The 20,064-nt window shown below is 48.5% G+C and overlaps 1 protein-coding gene across 6 annotated transcripts in view; it reads right to left on the bottom strand.

Moving 5' to 3' along the window:
• Positions 1–20,064, bottom strand: part of ST3GAL3 (ST3 beta-galactoside alpha-2,3-sialyltransferase 3) — a 176,848-nt gene that overhangs the window by 24,325 nt on the left and 132,459 nt on the right. For all 6 annotated transcript variants that reach the window (XM_036025911.1, XM_036025909.1, XM_028513277.2 and 3 more), the window contains one exon: positions 2,071–2,165. In XM_036025911.1, the coding sequence (XP_035881804.1) occupies positions 2,071–2,165 (95 nt within the window). The remainder of the gene's footprint in view (positions 1–2,070; positions 2,166–20,064) is intronic.

Here is a 20,064-nt window from a genome sequence, read left to right as displayed (position 1 = left end):
TGAGATCCTGCAACCCCGCTCCGAGGTGGGCGGCATCAAACTCACGCGTCTGTTTAAGGAGACTGTACAAGAATGTACTGCAGAACCACTTGTAATAGCAAAACACTGGAGGCGATGTAGATGTCCACAAAAGAAAACATTAGATGTGCTATGTCGAATACTACACAGTAATAGAAAAAAACAAACAAACTGATGACCTAGAGCTACATGAATCAGTACTGATAAATCTGAAAAGCATAAGCAAAAAAAATCAATTTCAAAGACACACGTATTACTATTTGTAAAGTTTAAAAATATGTTAAAAATGCCATATATTTAATGAATACATACATAGTCGGTAGAAACACATAAACAGGCATTGGAATGGTAGCTCCAAAACCCAGATAATGGTCTCCTGGGGAAGGGCGGGCCCGGATGGGAAGAGCCGCACAGAGCTTTAATTCTGTTTCATGTTTTATTTCTTAAGCTGAGTAGTGAGTAAATGGATGGTCATTAAATTAGTTTTTAAGCTTGTTTATGTGCCTAAAATATTTCATGTTATGAAAGAATGACTCCAAAATTAAAAATAACATCATAATTTTTTAAAAGATGGGATGGATAACACTGTCAGATGCATCCGCAAGGTCGAGGCAAGGACTGGAAAGTATCCTCCGCATCTCACGGGGACACTGCCACTTCCCTGGGCGTGTGGGGAGAAGGCATTCGTCAGGAGTAAATGATGAGAGAGAAGAGACAGCAGATAGCTAGTCTTTCCAGAAGCTGAATGAGAATGGTAAGGAAACAAACCTTTAAGGAGTGTTCTACACTAAGTGTCTTCACATATCCTCTACGGTGGGCCTCAGGGAAGGCCATAGGTATCCTTCTTTTTCCCAGTTCCCATTTCACCTCCGAGGAAAAGCATATTGCCACTAAGTGGCCGAGGTCAAGGATACAGATTGGGTTTCTATTTTCTAGGTGGGGAACCTTAGCGGAAAGGGCATCAGCTTCCAGGTGTCCTCTTCTTGCTGGCTGATGGGCTCTGTATTGGCCTTTCCTGGCCTTTGTGGCTTAGCAGAATCAGAGTGCTGAGTGAGGGTCTAGGAGAGAAGAGTAGACTGCTTGCCTGCCTGCACTCGGGAAAAAGGGTTCTTCATGTGCTTCAGCCCAGTCTATCAGTTCTGTCCTTAGAGGTTTGAGGTCAAACCTTTTGTCTGTTTGCAGGCCACTGTCTTCTTTTCAGGGAGGCGTGGCCTGGCTGAGTAGGGGGTTCAGGTGTTCTTGGGTCCCCTGGCCACTTGATAGCACCCCTTTAACAGTTATTTAATTTGGACTACAATCTAACTGATGAAGAAACTAAAGCATGGACAGGTTAAGTAACTTGTTCAAGGTCACAGCTTGTAAAAAGGTGTACTGGGACCTGACCCTAAGGCTCATACTTTACCAGGCCGTGAAATGGAACAGGCGCCTGACAAAGAGGCAGAGCTTGTTCAACTGTCAGGAATGGGAAAGTTGTAAGGTAGGATGGGGCTGCATGAGTGAGGTCCCGCAGGCAATGGAAGCAGACAGTTCTGAGAACATGGGGCAAGGCTGGCTTTGGACAGGCGAGGAAAGGACTGGAGGAGAGAAACGTCAGGAGGGGGTGACGGAGGAGTCATGGCCATTCGTGGGGGATGGCCTCTGTTTTCTCTGGCATTTTCTACCTCATACTTAATCCTCTAGCACCAGTAGCTCTGGCACCCCGTTTTCTGCGATCTCACAGCACTGTGTTCTCGCCACATCAGATCGCTTACTGTCCTGCACTCTGAATGTCTGTGTCTCCACTAGACTCAGGGGGCAGGGCCAGTAACCGTCTACTCCACTGTTGTGTACCTAGTCCTCACAAAATGGTAGGCTCTGAGTAAATATTCCAGTAAAGAAATAAGAAGGAAAGACAGGAAGGGAAAGAGGAAGAGAATGGAAAGCACTGTTGGGTGTGGGAGAGGGGGGACCCCAGCACGGCACTTCTACAGGTACAGCCCTGTCCTGCAGTGCAGGGAGATAGTTTGGAAGACAGGAAGTTACAGGTAGAGAGGGTCTGGGTTCCCAACATACCTTGACCTTTGATCCCAAAAGGCGGCACGAACTCGCGGATCCTAGCCCACTTGCGGAAGGAGTCGTCCAGGAACATGGGTGCTGGCTTGGAGAACCTGGAATACAACAGGGCTGTTGAGGGTCCCCAAGTGCAAAAGGCAGGAGTGCTGGCTGGCTCTTCTGGACATGAGTACTGGTTGGAGTACTGGAGTACTTTTGTCCAGCTGTCTTGGCTATGGCTGTGCTGGAAGCTACCTTCCACGTTCCAGCCTACCCTTCCTACCCCGCCCTGACACTGCGTAGCTGCTGCGTGGGGTCGGATAGACTTTGTTCAGCAGAGCCTGAGTTTAAAGGAGCAGGCCCAGCCAGCTCTCATGTGGCCAGACAGATGAGTGGAGAGACAAGACCCATGCATCAGGGATCAACATTTCCAAGCTGGAAACTCTCTGGCAGGTCATCCAGGCATGCATCCATCAGATAGTCCCTGCTGCCTCCACTGTTCCTGCAACACGGGAACACAGAGATGAGACACTGTCCAGTGGAGCAGAAAAATAACCCCAAATCAGCCAGTGCAGGCACCCAGAATTCGGGAGAGAATCCTGAGAGAGTGGACCGCCCAAGGTGAGGAGGACGGGAGAATTGATGATGAGGGGGCAAAGCAGGTGCAGAGCTGCAGGAGACAGAGGTCTGGAAGAGAAGAGAAAAACCGCAGTACCCAGAGGCTGGGAGCCAGGGCAGAGGGAGGCTTCCGACAGGCAGGAGCCTAAGAACATCTACTGGCAGAGAGAAGGACAGAAAGAATGCAAAGCTCTTTGGGAGTTGAGGGACTGGTACAGAGTTTAAGGAGAAGGGATAATTTTGGCCTAGAGGAGAGATGGGTCGGGAAAGAGAAGGGAAGGAAGGGTGAACTGATGCTGAGTTGAGGAGAAAGGAAAAGGCGAGTTTTACTTTTCCTGAGAAAGCTGACGAGTGAGCAGGGCAGGGTGCAGGCCTGGGGAGGCCAGACAAAGTCACACAGGACGCAGAAGGGAGTGGGCGAAGGGTGTAAATGTACACGGGGAACCAAGCTCTTCAGAGATGCCTGGACGCATGACTTCACATGGAACCCAGCACCCTGGAAGGCGGCCGGCACCTGGCCACCCGCTGTGCGCTGAGAGTTGCTGTGGGGCCTGCTTAGGGCCTTCAGGCCAAGGAGGGACGTGTGGAGGCCTCGGCCTTGGGTGGCTCTGCCTCTCTTGTTTCTAACTCCACTGAATCAGCCGCCGGAAAACCAAAGACCAGGCAGAGAGGCGTTCTAAGCCCAGAAGCTGGAACTTACCCCACAATGTACTCTAACTCAAGTCTTCCTTTCTCATTCCCATCATCACTAACACCATTATAATCTCCACGTCCGGGAGAAATTCTATCAGTCATCACCCGATGGTCTAATATTATAAGAGGTTTTGATGTGAACCTGAAAGAGGCAGAAAACTGTCAATCCTGTTCCCTCCCCATTACTGGCTGCGGGGAGAAGCTGCCACACTCGATGGCACGTAGAGGCCATGCCCGCACAGCAGCTTTCCTTCGGACGTCGGGGTCAGCACACTGCCCCTCTGGGTGCAAGGGCCAAACGTGGTTCCCGTGCCCAGCCTACAGAACCCAAGCGAATCAATATGTTTGGTGCTACACTCGAGGCACTGAGGCTCCTGTCCGCAGTCCATGTGTAAAAGGGAAGGAAGCAAGGTCCCCAGAAAAGCCGGCAGCAAGAGTCTCTCCTTCTGTGTTGGGGCTGAGCTTATAACACTTTTACAAAGTTTCTCAGTCAGGCTCGGACAGGACTTTATCTGTTTTCAATATGTACTGGATGTCATGTGCTAATGAAATCACCTAAGAGCTAGCCGAACAGCCTCAACATATTTTTTCCTTTTCCTCCCCCTTCCCTCCTTTTTTGAGCTGATTAGAAAGTTCACTATGTTAATATCTACTTAAAAAATCTTATTTTTGATGTCACTTATATGTTAATTTTGGAGAAGAATACAACTAGGTGCACAAAATCAATAAAAAAGATACCCATAATCGCACAGCACAGAAGACAATTAACCTTTTGGTATACATCTGTACTGACTTTCCTTTTCCCATATTATTTTTTAGACAGCTCTGGAGACTATTTTTTCACTTTATAGTTTCATAAAAACATCACTATGCAAATGGACACAACTTTCTCCTAATTCACAATGGCTCAAATCACCATAAACTGCTGGTAATCTGAGGCAAATTGATGCCCCCCAAATCAAAAGTACAAGGATACACAACACCCTCCCCTCTCTATTTGCCTGGAAAATCCCTTAAGTCCAAATGCCACTTCCTCTGGACAGTCTTGCCTACTGCGCCAGGTAGACTTGTACTCTTCCTCTAGTGCTTCCACCGAGTTTTGTTCAGCCCCCAGGAGGTGGCTCCGTGCCTGTGGAGCATTGGAAGCTGTGCCAGGGGCCATAAACAACAGGAAATGGGGTGGGGTGGCGGTAGAGGTGGTGTGTGTGTGTTTGTGTTAATTTGCAGGTGGCCTGGGCAGAGCCTCATGCTGCACCTGGAATAGAATCCAGGGGCTTCTGGCCAGACTAGGGTCAAGTTTGGAGGCATGGCCAGGGCAGAGGTGGCCCCTAAGGTACAAAATGACTGGTCAGACTAGTGGGGGTGTAGGACACCTGACCTGCTTGCCCTGGCCCAGGGGATAGCAGGGCAGGGTGCGGCAGGCTCCAGCAGACAGGCCCCAGCCCGCCAGCCCCGTGGAGAGCCCCAGCACGCCAGGCAGCCTCCGGATCAGGTTTCAGCAGGGTGTGTGTGAGTGCGTGAGAAGGAACAGGAGAAGGAGGAGACGGAAGTGGCAACTGAGACCAGCCTTTCCCCCTTAGATCCTGAGCATAATAGCAGTTTGGGGACTTGGGGCTCTAGGAAGGCACACGCTGAGGGTGGGCCTAAACCCTGTGCCTCTCACAGCGAGGCTGGGACTCCAGGACCCAAGAGGCTGACTTGCCCATAGGCCTACAGACTCCAACCAGTTAGGAAGGGCAACCCAGGATGCTCTGAGAGGATCTTCCAGTTCATTTAATGCTCAGTGGTATGCCTGAGGTGCTGGGTAGAAGGTGATGTCCCCAACTCTGGCTCATCGACCTAAACCATTTCCTAAGGCCCAGGACATCAGCCTGTACCTGGAGAGCTGACTGGGTCTTATGAGAGGGCGAGGGATATCTGTGTGTGGGCAACGGCAGACTCAGAGTAAGGTCTTCATCCCAGTTCCCACCAATGCAACTGAAAAAGGTGCCTCTAGATGTGGGTTTGCTGCATTAGGGCAACACACAGCTTCGGCTCTCCATCTGCGCCTGTGTGATTGGGTGGCCAGCCCTCTGCCACTGTTCCCCAGAAGCGTGAGAAGGCCCAAGAGCCCAAGAAACAAAGGGAAGGCAGAGTCCAGTAGTGGGTCCTGAGACCAGGGGCCACAGCACATTAGCCTGTTAGATTCAGCCATAGCTCTTGGCCCCCCAAAAGTGAGACTGTCATCCAACGGGGTGAAAGCCAAACCCTACAGATCCATCTTGCCAGGCCCTGCTCTGAGAAGTGGCGAGGTGGACAAAGCAGAGGGACACAGGTTTCTAGAATCCACCTGGTCTTGTTTGCGACCTTGTTGTGGCAGCCCCACCATAAACAGCCCTGCACAGTAAGACCTTGGTTCATGTCCAAGCAAGCAAGCAAGCAAAGTGAGCACTTCCTAAATGCTTTGTTGAGCTTATGCTTTGCTGCCATTCCCCCTGCCAGCCACCTGAATGAATCCCACAGGAGAGCAGAGGAGAAAGGATGGTAGACCTGAAGGGCAGGTGCACATACGTCCAGGGGAAAGCAACCCAGAGTTGACAAACACAAACGGCAGGTATCACCTACACGTACTATTCCACGCATGAGCACGAAGCTCCTGCCCAGTCCAAAACCGACCTGCCTGTCTCCTCGGTGCCAGGTCCTATGCTAGGGGCTGGCTGGGGACCTAAAGGTAAATTAGCCTTGGTCTTTCCCTTAAAGGGCTAATAGTTGACATAGGTAAACAAATAATCATAAAACAATACGTCTGCACATCCTATATTTTGGAATAGGTTTAAAGATAAAAAGGTCTTATTAGATCAACCTAGCATTATAAGAAAATCTTGAAGGAGATGATGAGAAGACAGAGCTGAGCTTTGAAAGGTACATAAATGGGAGCCTGGTGGATAACGTTGAGAAGGCTACTCAAGGACCAGGGAAGTGTAGGTGAAGGCACAAGAGCGAAGAGAACCTCCCCGTCAGGACAAGCAGAGAGACTGCTGAGGCCCGGCACAGTGAAGCAGCACCAGCCGAGGGCAGAGGAGCTCTGGCTGGTCCCCGTTCCCCATGAATCTTCCCTCTAGTCCCACCCAGGCAGGTGGAGCAATGTGTGAAGAAGGAATGAGTGGGCAAGTGCGTTCTGACTCTGAGTGGGTGTAAATCAAGCAGATGAGATGCGAGCTCTGCACAGAGGGAAAAGGCCAGGGCAGGGCGTGCATCGGCACTGCCCCATTGGCCCAGTGCCCTCAGGCTGTGTCAGGACCAATTTCAAGCTGGGTCATCGCTTAACCAGTGATGATCTGAGTACTTGGGGCACTCAGCTCATGCTCTTTCTTGTCGACACACTGCAGTGGAGAGCTGCACTTCCCCTCTTCTCTTGTAAGCACATCCTACTTTTCATTCCACAGGTCCCGCTGAGCTGACCTCACTGCAACTCCTGGGATGGGCACATGTCCCAGGCTGGCCCATCAAGAGACAGTATTTTGCTGTGTATAATGCATACTTTTTCACCCAAATTTTTGAGGGAAAATAAGGATGCACATTATACATGGGTAGTACTAATTCCATAGCTATATAAACTTTTTTAATTCTTTCATTTAAGCTTACGTGTTAAACGTGTAACTCTAGAAGGCAATAACGATATCTATATGCAAAAGAACACCCTGGAATATGGTGATTGGTTTTGTTTCTAAGTACAAATAAATACAAAATTTAATTAAAAAATGAAAATGAAAGATTTTTTTCCTGAAAGTCTGGGCCAAAAGCATGGGTGTGTGCTATCCATGGCAAAATACAGTACTTCAGCCCTTGGAACCGTGGTGACTGCCTCAACAACGGGCACCTGACCCACGTGGGGCAGATCATATCCTTCTCTGAGATTTAGAATCTGGGCAATGGGGTGTGTGTGTGTGTGTGTGTGTGTGTGCGTGCAGCTCTCTTTTTTTCTAAGATACTGAGCTGAAAAGAGCATATAAGCCTAGAACTGGGCTTGTGCAACCTATAGTCCACAGTCCAGCTGCCTGTTTTATAAAGTTTTTTAAAAGATTTTATTTATTTATTTTTAGAGAGGGAAGGGGGAGAGAGAGAGAGAGAGAGAGAGAGAGAGAGAGAGAGAGAGAGAGAGAGAGAGAGAGAGAGAGAGGGAGAGAGGGAGAGAAACATCAATGTGCGGTTGCTGGGGGTCATGGCCCGCAACCCAGGCATATGCCCTGACTGGGAATCGAACCCGCGACACCTCGGCCCGCAGCCCACGCTCAATCCACTGAGCTACGCCAGCCAGGGCTGTTTTATAAAGTTTTATTAAAGCACAGCCATTCATTCATTTTCCTAATGTCCATGGCTCCTTTAATGCTATCACAGCAAGGTGGAGTAGTTCTGACAGAGAATATATGGCCTGCAAAAGCTGAAGATATCCACTATCTGGACCTTTAAGAAGAAAACCAGCTGAGCCCGGGCCTAGAGAGGCGGGAGCCACTTCTGCGGGTGCACAGGAGAAATGTCTGGGGAAGAGTGAAACCCAGAGAAAAGCTGGCCCAGGATTCGGGGGGAAAGACACTGAGCTCTAGATTCAGGTGGGCCAGGAGACAGTTTAGCCCTGAACTTAAGTTTTATCAGCCAATATTTCTTTTTTGCTTTTGCTTGACTTAGTTTGATATGAGTTTCTACCAACTGCAACTGCTACCAGAGGATCACGTTTCAGCTCTTAGTCCGGTTCACAAAGGCCCTGTGATGTGGCCCCTGTCCCGCCTCAGATGCTCCCTTCCCCTCCCCAGCCATGTCCAACTACTGCAGATGCTAGCTCTGCCAGGCTCCCTAACACCTCCACGCCTTTACACTCGCTGCTCCCTTTGCCTGGAGTTCTCTTCCCCTTCTCATTCACACGCTCCATTTCTGCCCATTTTCCTAAGGACTCCAGCTTTTCTTCCTCTACAGGTCGGAGCCTTTCCTGAGTCACACACGGCTCACCAAGCCCTCCAAGGTTCTCTGCTCTCCTCCGTGCACTCTGTCCTCAAACCACCACACGCTGGCCTAATCATGTTTCCTCCGTTGGTACACAGCCAAGCACACAGCGGGTGCTTAGTAAATGCCAGTTGGCTGGAAGAGGGAGGAGAAGCTCAGGGGGATAGGCTCCATAGTGTGGCCAAATTTCTGCTTACCGGTGGAGGTCTGGGGCGGGGGGTAGGGGGCTGCCTTTGTGTGGCTCTTTATGACACTCAGATTTCCCTGCTCCAAAGGGCCAGGCTTCCAACGATGTATCTACTCTTTCAGAGCAAACCCCGTCCAGGTCAGAAATACTGCCAGCTACTGCCCCACCGCCTGCTTAGGGACTGTGGCCCCATCTGTGTCCAGACAGGCTGGAGCCACCCGCATGACATGTATGACAGGCAGGGAGGCCTGTGCTGAAGGAGGAGTGGAGAAGCTGAGACAGAGGCCCTCGAGGGGGCAGTGCCCGGGCTCCTGCTGACAGGGCTCCCACCAACTGCTGACAGCCTGCACCTAGCGTGAATGAAGGAGGGAGAGAAGGGGCCCAAACTTCCTAGGAAGGGGAGGGATGTGCGGGGAGGTGGAGGAGAGAACCATGAGCTGAGAAGCTGCTACGAGAGGCAAGTATTCCTCCCCCAGTGACAACCTGGGTGAGCTGGACTGTCTACAGAGACTGCACACCCCAAAGCCCAGGGACACAGTCCCGTCCCTCCCCAGTGCCCACCATCCATCTCTCCAATGTGTGGTGAGCCCCAGCGTACCCCAGGCATGGTGCTTGGAAATATGACGCTGAACAGCTCCGAGTCCCTGCCTTCACAGACAATGGGCAAGGCAGCCAAGTACAGACACGGGCAATTGTGAAACACAGGAGGTACTCCACAATGGCAGTGACGGCAACAACAGTCATTCGCAGTTACTGAGCTCTACGCTCTAGACGCTGTTCTGAGTGCTCTATGCACATGATCTTATTTCACCCTCATAGTATTCTCATGGGGCGACACAGTTTATATCTGTATTTTCACTTACCGCATTGCTTTTGGGTATACACGGAAGTTGGACCCTTAGGGAAGCATACTGTCAAGGGTGGAGAGAGAACAGAACCAGACTACATGGGGTGGAGGAGGAAGAGAAGTGAGAAAGTGTTCAAGAGAGATCATACACTTTCTAAAGAAACTTGCTAGTGAAGTAAAGGATGAAAGAGAATGGTAGCTGGAGAGTGGAATGGGAGAGGGGAGAACTGAGCGTGTTTGTGTTTGGGTGGGAAGGACACAAGCAGAAAGAGGGAGGGGTGCAAGAGACAGGGGTAACAGCAGACTGAGGCCCCCCAGGAGGGGAAGGTGACAGAGCATAAGGATCCAGAGCATAAGGGGAGGGGCACAGAAGGCAGAATACTTTTTTCCTTGGAAAAAGAGGGAGGACGTGAAGATGGCTACACTGATAGGTGTGTTTAGAAACAGAAGGAACCCGAGAGAATGCTCTCCAGATTGACTCTTTTCTCGGGGAAGTCTCTGGGGTTAAAGACTGGGTGTGAAGGTGAGGACTCTAGGAACTTACAGATGGTAAAAGTTTGCAAGGTCACCATGCTAAGTCAGCTAGGGGCAAGGACTGTGGAGCAGTGCTGAGCCCTCAGCAGAGGCTGGAGACCATGAAGCCACAGGGGCCAGCGCATATGTTTGTGTATCTCTGTCCACAGTTCAGCAGCCTAGAAGCAGAAAGGTGGCCGGGTAAGTGTCACCATTTGGGCACCGCTGCATGAGGTTAGCTGAAGGACAGGATGTGATGGAAACTGGAGGAAATGGTAAGAGTACCAACAATGCAGAGGCCCATGGTTGTAGGGTGGGGGTTCTGGCTTTGATGGCAAGGGAGGCAAGGGCAGGCTAATGTAGTTGATGAAGCAAAACCTAGGAGTCATTCCTTTCTTTTTCAGTTCCATTTGCCCGGGATCATCACATTCTACAAAGAGGAACACCTACTTCACAAATAAACCACTGGAGTTATTCTTGACTCATCTCTTTTTCTTGGCTGCCTCTCATCCAATTCATCAGCAAATCCTGTTAATCTCTAAATATATTCTAAATCCATCCAGTTATTTTTATTCCCATTGCTACCACCCAGGTCCAAATCATCACCTCTTGACTATGGCAGTGGTCAGTGACCAACTTCTAATCTTGCCCCTCAATCCATTCTCTAGAAAAGCCAGAATGATACTTTTAAACTAGCAACCAGGTTGTGCCATTGTTCTGCTTAAAACATTCCCACTGCTCTCTGAATAAAACCAAACCACAGGTTACCTGGCTAACCCTCGCCTACCTCTCACTCCATTTCAGGTCCCCCCTGTTACTCACTCTGTTACACTAGGTTAGACTTCTTTTTTTTTTTTTTAAGATTTTATTTATTTATTTTTAGAGAGGGAAGGGAGGGAGGGAGAGGGAGAGAAGAGAGAGAGAGAGAGAGAGAGAGAGAGAGAGAAACATCAATGTGCGGTTGCTGGGGGTTATGGCCTGCAACCCAGGAATGTACCCTGGCTGGGAATCGAACCTGGGACACTTTGGTTCCCAGCCCGCGCTCAATCCACTGAGCTACGCCATAGGTTAGACTTCTGTCCAGCCCTGGAACACAACAAACTTTTTTCCGTATCTAGAACCTTCTAGAACATCTCTGGATCTTTCCAAAATTGGCTGTTTTTATTCAGGTCTCTGTTCAAATGTCACCTCCTCAGAGAGGTCTTCTCTGTCTCCTGTGTTGAAAGTGGGCTTCCTTCTCCTGGCACTGTCACTCATGTTATTTTTTTTGTAAACATTTAGAGCTATTTAAAATTATCTTGTTCACTTGCTTGGTCTCTCTCGCGTGTACTGGTTTATTATAACATGGAGAATGTGAACTCTGTGTGAGTGTGAACCTGCCTAATTCTCGCACTGCCATGCCCCTCAGAACCCAGAGCGGTGTGGGGTATCTGCTGAGTGAGATCAGAGGTCCGCCTTCCACCGAGTCTGTAAACCACCTGCATCTGTTCCACTGCCTCCTTCTTCCCTCTTGATAAAACCAAGAAGTGTCCATTCTTTTATCAAAGATTGGCCTTCCCACACATCCGATGCCTTCCTGTCCCAATCAGACTAACGCATGGAGTCCTTACAATGCCTACAAGGCCATCCACAAACCCGACAGCCCGCTCCCCCATTTCTCCTTTAATTCCATCTTCTGCCACTCTCCCCCTGCTCACTGCATCATATCCATGCTTCTTCCTGCCTGAGCGCCTTTACTTGGGCTGTTTCCTCTGACTAGAACATTTTTTCCCTCAGGACGTTCATTTGGCTCGCTCACTCACCCCACTGTGGTCTTTATTCAGGCTTCGCCTTCCCCACAAGGTGAACTCCAACCATCCTACGTAACACTGCAACCTGTTCTAATCACCTGGCCATGCTTTCTTTTTTCTCAAATATTAGCTTGCTCTAATTTACTAAATAGTTTACTTATGAGTTGTTTGTTGTCTGTGTTTCCCTGTTAGAATATGCTTCATAAAGGTGGGACATTGAGATGAGGGCATCTCCAAAAAGCGACAGAACACGTAAGCTCTCTCAGCCCCTTTCACACGCACGGTCTCACTGTCCCCACTGGACTGTGTGTATCAGCTGCCGGGAGAATTTACTAGTGTCTCTCGGAGAAACACCGTCCCACCCACAACACACTGCTGGTTTGGGAAGGCTACAGCACAGACACTTCGCTTTAACTGTCTTTGATTGGATGTCTGAAAAACCAAAAAGACTTTTTTCAATTAGTTTACATTCGATATTGTTTTGTATTAGCTTCAGGTGCCCAGCATGGTGGTTAGACAATCACGTACTTCACAGTGTGTCCCCCCTGATATTTCCAAGGCCCACCCAACACCACACACAGTTATTATAATGTTTTGACTATATTCCTGTGTTGTACTTTATGTCCTCATGACTATTTTGTAACTGCCAATCTGTACTTCTCAATCCCTTCACCTTTTCATCCAGTTCCCCAACACCCCTCCCCTCTGACAGCCATCAGTCTGTTCTCTGTATCTGAGTCTGTTTCTGTTTTACTTGTTCATTTATATTATTCTTAAGATTTCACATGTAAGTAAAATCATACGGCATTTGTCTTTCTCTGACTTATTTCACTTAGTATAATACCTTGTACATCCATCCATGCTGTTGCAATGGTTACGATTTCATTCTTTTTTATGGCCGAGTGATATTGCCCAATGGTCAATTCCTATGAAGCTCTTAGTAGAGTGCACAACACTCTGATTTGCTAGGGATGATCTTGCTCTGTGTCTTACTTTGAAGCAATTGTTTAAAATGTCCACTTTCACTCTCAGAAGTGTCCAAGTTTGGACAATAACATAGGATCACCCTACCTAGCAGCAACATATTACATAATTAATCACTCCTCTTAAAATACTTTCTCCATTTGGTTTCCAGAATGCCACATTTTCCTGGTCTTCCTGCTGTTGCACGGGGCACTCCTCCTTTTCACTCTCCTTTGCAGGTCCTCCCCCAGCTCCTGCCGCACTGAACGCTGGTACACCCTAGGACTGTCCTTGCTACTCTTCTCCATCCACATTCACTCTTCCAGAGCCTGGACCTCTTCCCTGAATGCCAGACTCCAGTATCCCTGCCTTCTCAGTATCTCCATTTGGATGTCTCAGAGGCATCTCAAACTTTGCACATTTAAATTAAGTTCCTAACGCTCCCTCTGAAATCTGCTCTTCTTTCAGCCGTTTCTCCTTCTTTGGACGTGACACCTTCAAGCCTCCAGTTGCTTAGACTAAACACCTGAAGTCAGCCTATGTTCTCCTCTTTCTCTTATACCTTCTTCTGAGCTGTCAGCAGACCTGCCAGCTCTACCTTCAGAACATAACCTGGGAATGACAATTTTGCAGCACCTCCACTACTTCCACTGGGGTCTGAGTCACTGTCGTCTCTCACAGATTATCGCAGTCGCCTCCTATTGGACTCCCTGCCTCATAACAGCCTATTCCCATCAAGGCAGCCAGAGCGATCCTTTAAACCTGTTACTCCTCTGCTCAAAATCCTCCATCCTTATAATGGCCTACAGTGCCCCTATGCTTTAGACATCTCTTAACTTCCTGACTTCATATCTTACTACTTCCCAGCAACATAGGCTTCTTTTCTGTTTTTGGATCCCACTTTGGAGTTTTTGCATTGGCTGTTTCCTCTGCCTGGAAGGCTCTTCCCCCAGATATCAGCATGGCCTCTCCCAACTTCCTTCAGGTTTTGACTTAAATGTCACCTTTCCCAGTCACCTTCCCCAGTCACCTTCCCTAACTTTTTTCTTTTTATTGCTTTTTAGAGAGAGGGAAGGGAGAGAGAGAAATACTGATGCAAGAGAGAAGCACTGATTGGTTGCCTCCTGTACCCACCTGAACTGGGGATTAGTGCTCAGACTAGATACTGTACAAGTATGAGCCAGGGGTTGTATGCACCTGTGCCCAGGCTGGGGATCAACCCACAACCTAGGTATGTGCCGGACTGGGAATTGAACCTGTAACCTTTCGGTTACTGCATGACACTCCAGCCACTGAGCCACAATAGCCAGGGCTCTCCTAACTTTCTATTCCCCATTCCTGCTTTTTCTTCAGCATTCCCCATTTTCTACTGTACTATACCTTTCATTTATATATCTGTTTCATTTATGTATCTGTTTTTGTTTCTATATCTGCTTCCCCATTAGGATACAAGCTCCCCAGAGGCAGGGATGTTTGTCTGTTTTGCTCACAGCTGTACCTCCAACACATAGGGCAGCACCTGACATAGCACGCACTCAATAAATATTTGTTGAATGAATGAACTAAAAACAGGACCCATAATACCTCTGCCTCACAGATGAAATGAGATAAAGCATGGAAAGTTCATGGCTCACCATGTTGCTCAATAACCGTCAGCTCCTTCCCTCCTTCCCTCCCCTCCTAGTTTTGGTATCAGCCGTGCCCTCCCTCTCCCGCAGGGAGTGCCAGGTCAGAGGTAGGGTCGATGGTAGTAGCTGTCTTACGAATAACTGCAACAGCCCCACCAGGACTCCCCCAGCCCGGGGCTAGGCTCGGCCCTTCTCCCAGACACTGGTTTCTCTGGTTAGGCTCCACAGTGGCTGAGTGAGACATTCAGAAGTCCTGTCCTCAGACCAGACCTTTGTATTAAGGGCCCAGGGACTGCCGCTCCTCATATCCCAGCCTCGTGCACACACTCCATCAACACAGCACTCGTCCATGGGCAATACGTTGAGACTTAGTCTCACAGGCTTATGCCGAAACACTGCACAACTGCTTCCCTAGCCCCCTCCTCAGAGTTCCCTCCCAGGGCTCTTCCGGGCCCCTCCACGCTCAATGCACAACCTGCCAAGGACTTTGGCCCCCTCATTCCAGGGGAGCCAGAGTGCTCTGCCCACCAGAGACTACTGCTGTCTCCACATGCCGGGAGGGTCCTGGGAACTAGCCATTCTGGCCAGCTGCTCGTCCGCCAGCAGTCCATTCTGGCCATGGCTGCTTCATCTGGGGTGGCCTGAGTCCTGTCGCTACCCCCTTCTCCTGGCACATTTCTCCTAACTTTAGGAACAGAAACTGTTTCCTACAGATGAAATACAGCCAATTTGGGACAATTTCTGGTCTGGGGTTACTTCTTTCAGAATCCTTGCCCTTATACTTAGATGACCAAGCCTGTTGGAGAAACCCACCCAAGTGCACAAACTGGAGCCACTAGAGATTCATGGCTTCCCACTTGGCCTGCTCTGCTGCCTGACAGCCTCTAGGTCACCCCAGCAAGCAGGCTCTTCCATTCTCCACAGTGGTCTTACAAACATGTCCTCTCTTCGAACTTCTGAGCACCCTGCCATCAAATGGAAGAAGTGTCCTTCTTGAGATCAAAGGCTGATTCCTCTTCTCATTGTTCTTTCTTTAAAGTATATTTTATTGATTATGCTATTAAAGTTGTCCTATTTTTTTCTTCCCTTTATTCCCCTCCACCCTGCACCACCCCTCCCACCAGCATTGCCCCCTCTTAGTTCACGTCCATGGGTCGTACATATAAGTTCTTTGGCTTCTCCATTTCCTATACTATTCTTAACCTCCCCCTGTCTATTTTGTACCTACCATTTATGCTACTTATTCCCTGTACCTTTTCCCCCTTCTCCCCTCTCCCCCTCCCTGCATAACCCTCCATATGATCTCTATTTCTGTGATTCTGTCCCTGTTCTAGTTGTTTGCTTAGTTTGTTTTTGTTTCTTAGGTTCAGTTGTTGATAGTTGTAAGTTTGTTGTGATTTTACTGTTCTAGTTTTAATCTTCTTTTTCTTAGGTAAGTCTCTTTAATATTTCAAATAATAATGGCTTGGTGATGATGAACTAACTCCTTTAACTTGACCTTATCTGGGAAGCACTTTATCTGCCCCCCACCCCATGCTAAATGAGAGCTTTGCTGGATAGGGTAATCTTGGATGTAGGTCCTTGCCTTTCATGACTTGGAATACTTCTTTCCAGCCCCTTCTTGCCTGTAAAGTTTCTTTTGAGAAATCAGATGATAGTCTTATGGGAACTCCTTTGCAGGTAACTGTCTCCTTTTCTTTTGCTGTTTGTATAATTCTCTCCTTATCTTTAATCTTGGGTAAGTTAATTATGAAGTATCTTGGTGTGTTCCTCCTTGGGTTCAATTTCTTTGGGACTCTCTCAGCTTCCTGAACTTCCTACAAGTCTGTTTCCTTTGCCAGACTGGGGAAGTTTTCTTTCATTATTTGTTCAAATAAGTTTTCATTTTTTGCTCTTCTTCTCTTTCTGGCATCCCTATGATTTGGATGTTGGAAAGTTTAAAGTTGTCCCAGAGGTTCCTAAACCTTTCCTCATTTTTTTTGATCTTTGTTTCTTCATTCTGTTCTAGATGAATGTTTATTTCTTCCTTGTGCTCCTAATCATTGATTTGAGTCCTGGTTTCCTTCCCTTCACTCTTAGCTCCCTGTGTATTTTTCTTTATTTCACTTGGCATAACCTTCACTTCTTCCTCTATTTTGCATCCCTACTCAATCATTTCTGTGAGCATCCTGATTACCAGTGTTTTGAACTCTGCACCTGATAGGTTGGCTATTTCCTCGTTGCTTAGTTCTTTTTCTGGAGTTTTGATCTGTTCTTTCATTTGATCTACTCTTCCATATTTCTTTGTCTTGGTGCACCTGTGACATTGGAATGGGCGGAGCCTTAGGTATTTGCCAGTGGGAGGCAACCCACATCCTGCATTGTGGTGCTGTATGTGGGGGAGGGGTCTGAGAGGGAACAATGCCTCTTGCTTGCTAGGCTCTCAGCTGGCTTTCAGTCACTTCCCCTGCTACCCACAAGCAAATTGGGCCCTTCTAGTGCTGATTCCCAGGTGGATAGGTTTGTGTACATTACCCAGGTGGGTAGGTTTGTGTACGTTAGGATGCTGTGGGTTTCTCCAATGAACTCTCCTGTGAGGCTGGGAGTTTCTCCTGCTGCTGCAACCCCCACAGATTTATACAGCCAGAGGTTTTGAGGCTTTATTTCCGTGTGCTGGAACCCTGGGCTGCATGGTCTGTCTCACTCCCCAGTTGTTCCCCTGGCTTATCCACATGTGAATGTGGGACCGCCTGGTCTGCTAGCCGCCACTTTGCTGTGCGTCCTTTCTGCCCTGGCTGACCATCTTCACATCTCCACCCCTCCTATTGGCCTGGAGGAATGCTTCTTCTTTAACTCCTTGGTTGTCGGACTTCCATACAGTTTAATTTTCTGACAGCTCTGGTTGCTTTTTGCTTTTAAATTTGTTGTTGTCCTACTTTTGGTTGTGTGAGGAGGCAAAGTATATCTACCTACACCTCCATCTTGGCTGGAACTCCTCTCATTTTTCTTAAGAACCTGTTATGTTGCCCTGGCTGGTGTTTCACTCCTTCTCTTTGCCCCTCCCTTCCCTTCTCTCTAAAAATAAATAAATTAAATCTTATTTTTAAAAGAAAGAACCTGTTACATCACTCGTGACATTATTCTTTTCCGCATCTCCATTTTCTGGTCTACATACAGGATCCTTCCCACTGGTGGTCCAGACACCCACTTCAGCCTCACAGCCACACCTGCGCCAGCTTCAAGTCTATCTTCCTTCTCCTCCCTTCACAGGCACGCTCCTCCGGGAACAGTCCACACGCACTGACCCCGGATCCTCCCCTCATGACTCAGCTTGATGTCGCCTGGCTTTCATCCCCACCACGCCAGGGACACGGCTCTCACCAAGAACCTCTCCATCTCTAGCTCCAGTCTCTGAGGTCCCGTTCCTGCCTTGCTTCCTGTGGGTTTCAGGCCCCTTATTCTCAGTGTGTGTCCTGATACCAGACCAGACTAGCAGAGGCCAACTGTTCTCACCCTGCTTTCAGACCCTCCTGCGAAGCCCTTATTCTGCTTTGTCCCAGATCCCTGAGCACTGGCTTCCTGACCCCCAGGCTCTAGCTCCCTTGCTCCTGGCACGGCCTGTGGTTGCTACGGCCCGTGGCACCTCCAAACTCCTGATGGAAAGCCTTCAGCAGGGCTTGTCTGATTCCTATTTGTCAGCCCTCACAGTGTTTAGATATTGGTAGGTTTTCAATAAATGTTCATGAAGTAATTACCATCACCTTACTCTTACATACTGTTTTTCATTTTACTATAATCCTTTCATCTTTACCAAAGCCATTTAAAGGAAGTAGGATGGGCATTTCCCCTAATTTACAGATGAGTAAACCGAGGTTCAAAGAGTGAGAAGGTGCCAAGCCAGGTCTGAAAGCTGAGATTCCTGACCCCAAAGCTGATGCTCCTGCTAGGACACTGCAGTGCAGATACAAGGGATGAGCCTGCGCATGGGGCTCTCCGACATGGCACGTGTGCTGCGGAAGGGCATGTGGGAAATACCCGGACTCACCAAGGTGTGAGAGGTGGAGAGCAGTGTGGGCTAAAGGCAGATGTTTTGAGAGTTTGGTGACTGGTGAACAGTTTTGTCCACGCCTACCAGGTCAGTAGCAAGATTCTGTTCTAGGCTTATCTTGGCCACTGTTTTTATGCATACTCTTTAGATAGGATAGAATGGCTTAATCATCAAGTGTATGGAAGATAAACAGGAAAGAAACAGCTTATTTCTGAAACCCAGGGAGAATCCAAAGAGCTCCAAATAGGTGGCTACGTGGCCAGGCCTGGTTTTGGCCCATGAATTCTGTAGCAGTCCCGAGTAGAAAGGGGATGTGGATTTAGCAGCAGCATGCTGAGGACAGGCTTATGGTCGGTGTGACATGACCACTCAAGTAGTGTCTCTTGGGTGTCGGTCACTATGAGGAGCATCAGAAATGGAAAGGAGAGCCTATCCTGCTACCCATTCTGCCTGGCAGGCCACCTCTGAGCAAGCATGAGCTCCCCTCTGGGTGCCCCCTAAAAGAACTGACCCAGAGACCAGAACTACCATGGTAGGGAGGAGCCCTTAAGGCAGAGACGTCTGGCTAGAGAGGACCAGAGGGCACATGATCACCAGCTTCAAGTCTCCGAACACCTGACAGAGAAGAGGTAATAGACTTGTTCTGTGTGGCTCACGCAGGTGGAACTAGGCCCCCAGGTGGAAGTTATGAAAAAGCAGATTTTGGCTTTTCTTACTTAAAACTCTCCCATTACAGCATTATGCTGAGTGAAATAAGCCAGACAGTGGGAGACAAATACCATTTGATCTCACCTATAAGTGGAACCTAATTAACAAAACAAATAAGCAAGCAAAATATAACCAGAGACATGGAAATAAAGAACAAACTGACAGTAACCAGAATGGAGCGGGGAGGGGGATAACGGGAGAAAGAAGGGGAAGGGTTATCAAGGAACATGTATAAAGGACCCATGGACAAAGCCAAAGGGGGGCAGGATCGAGGGTGGGAGGTGGGGATGGGTGGGGCAGGGGAAAGTGGTGTCAGGAAAATGGAGACAACTGTACTTGAGCAATAATTTTTTTTTAATTACAAAAAAAAAATCTTTCTAGTTACTGAGTATCTGGAAGTGGATGGCCTACTTCTGGAGGTTAAGAGCCTCTGGCTATTGGAAACGGGAGAAGGACTAGGTACTTTCCGTGATTCTAGACCTACCAAGCCCAGGAAACTGGCAGAAACCATCTTTCCTTGTACCTCTCTGCGCTGAAGTAAGTTCTGAAGTGACAGCAGGTCCAGCCTCTAGCCCAAGTTCTGTGGCTGAGGCTGCAAGTTCAGTGCTAGTGTCTAGGGACTTTCTTGGTAGGCTTGTCTACAGTTTAGATAACTTGTTTTCTCTCTTTAAAAGGAAAAACTTTAGAAAGGGAGGAGGTTGTGGGAGATATTTCTATCTTGGGTGTCTATTCCAAAGTTCTGGTGTTTTGCCAGGATTTAAGTATGGAATATACAACACTGTTTAAAAATAACCCCTCAATTGAACAGAAGGCGTGGGAGAGAGGGGATAGCCAGGCAATTTTGCTAGAGGGTGGGGGAGGTGGATAAGGAGAGGAACCTGTACCCAGGGACCCTGGGAAGGGTTTTATTCCAGAAGAGTTATGCAGACTCAAAGGGACTAAGGACCAGGGAAATACGGTCCCTAATGGCTCCTTGCCAGGGAACTGCCCAGTAAGTGCCCTTTCTGGGTGCATCTAGGATATAAACAAGCTGCCAGTTTTGAAGGGTTCTCCCAGGATCGAGT

The sequence above is a fragment of the Phyllostomus discolor genome, chromosome 5, assembly GCF_004126475.2.
Source record: "Phyllostomus discolor isolate MPI-MPIP mPhyDis1 chromosome 5, mPhyDis1.pri.v3, whole genome shotgun sequence".
NCBI lineage: Eukaryota > Metazoa > Chordata > Mammalia > Chiroptera > Phyllostomidae > Phyllostomus > Phyllostomus discolor.
The sequence above is the reverse complement of the archived record's forward strand: the minus strand, read 5'-3'. Positions and strand labels throughout refer to the sequence as shown.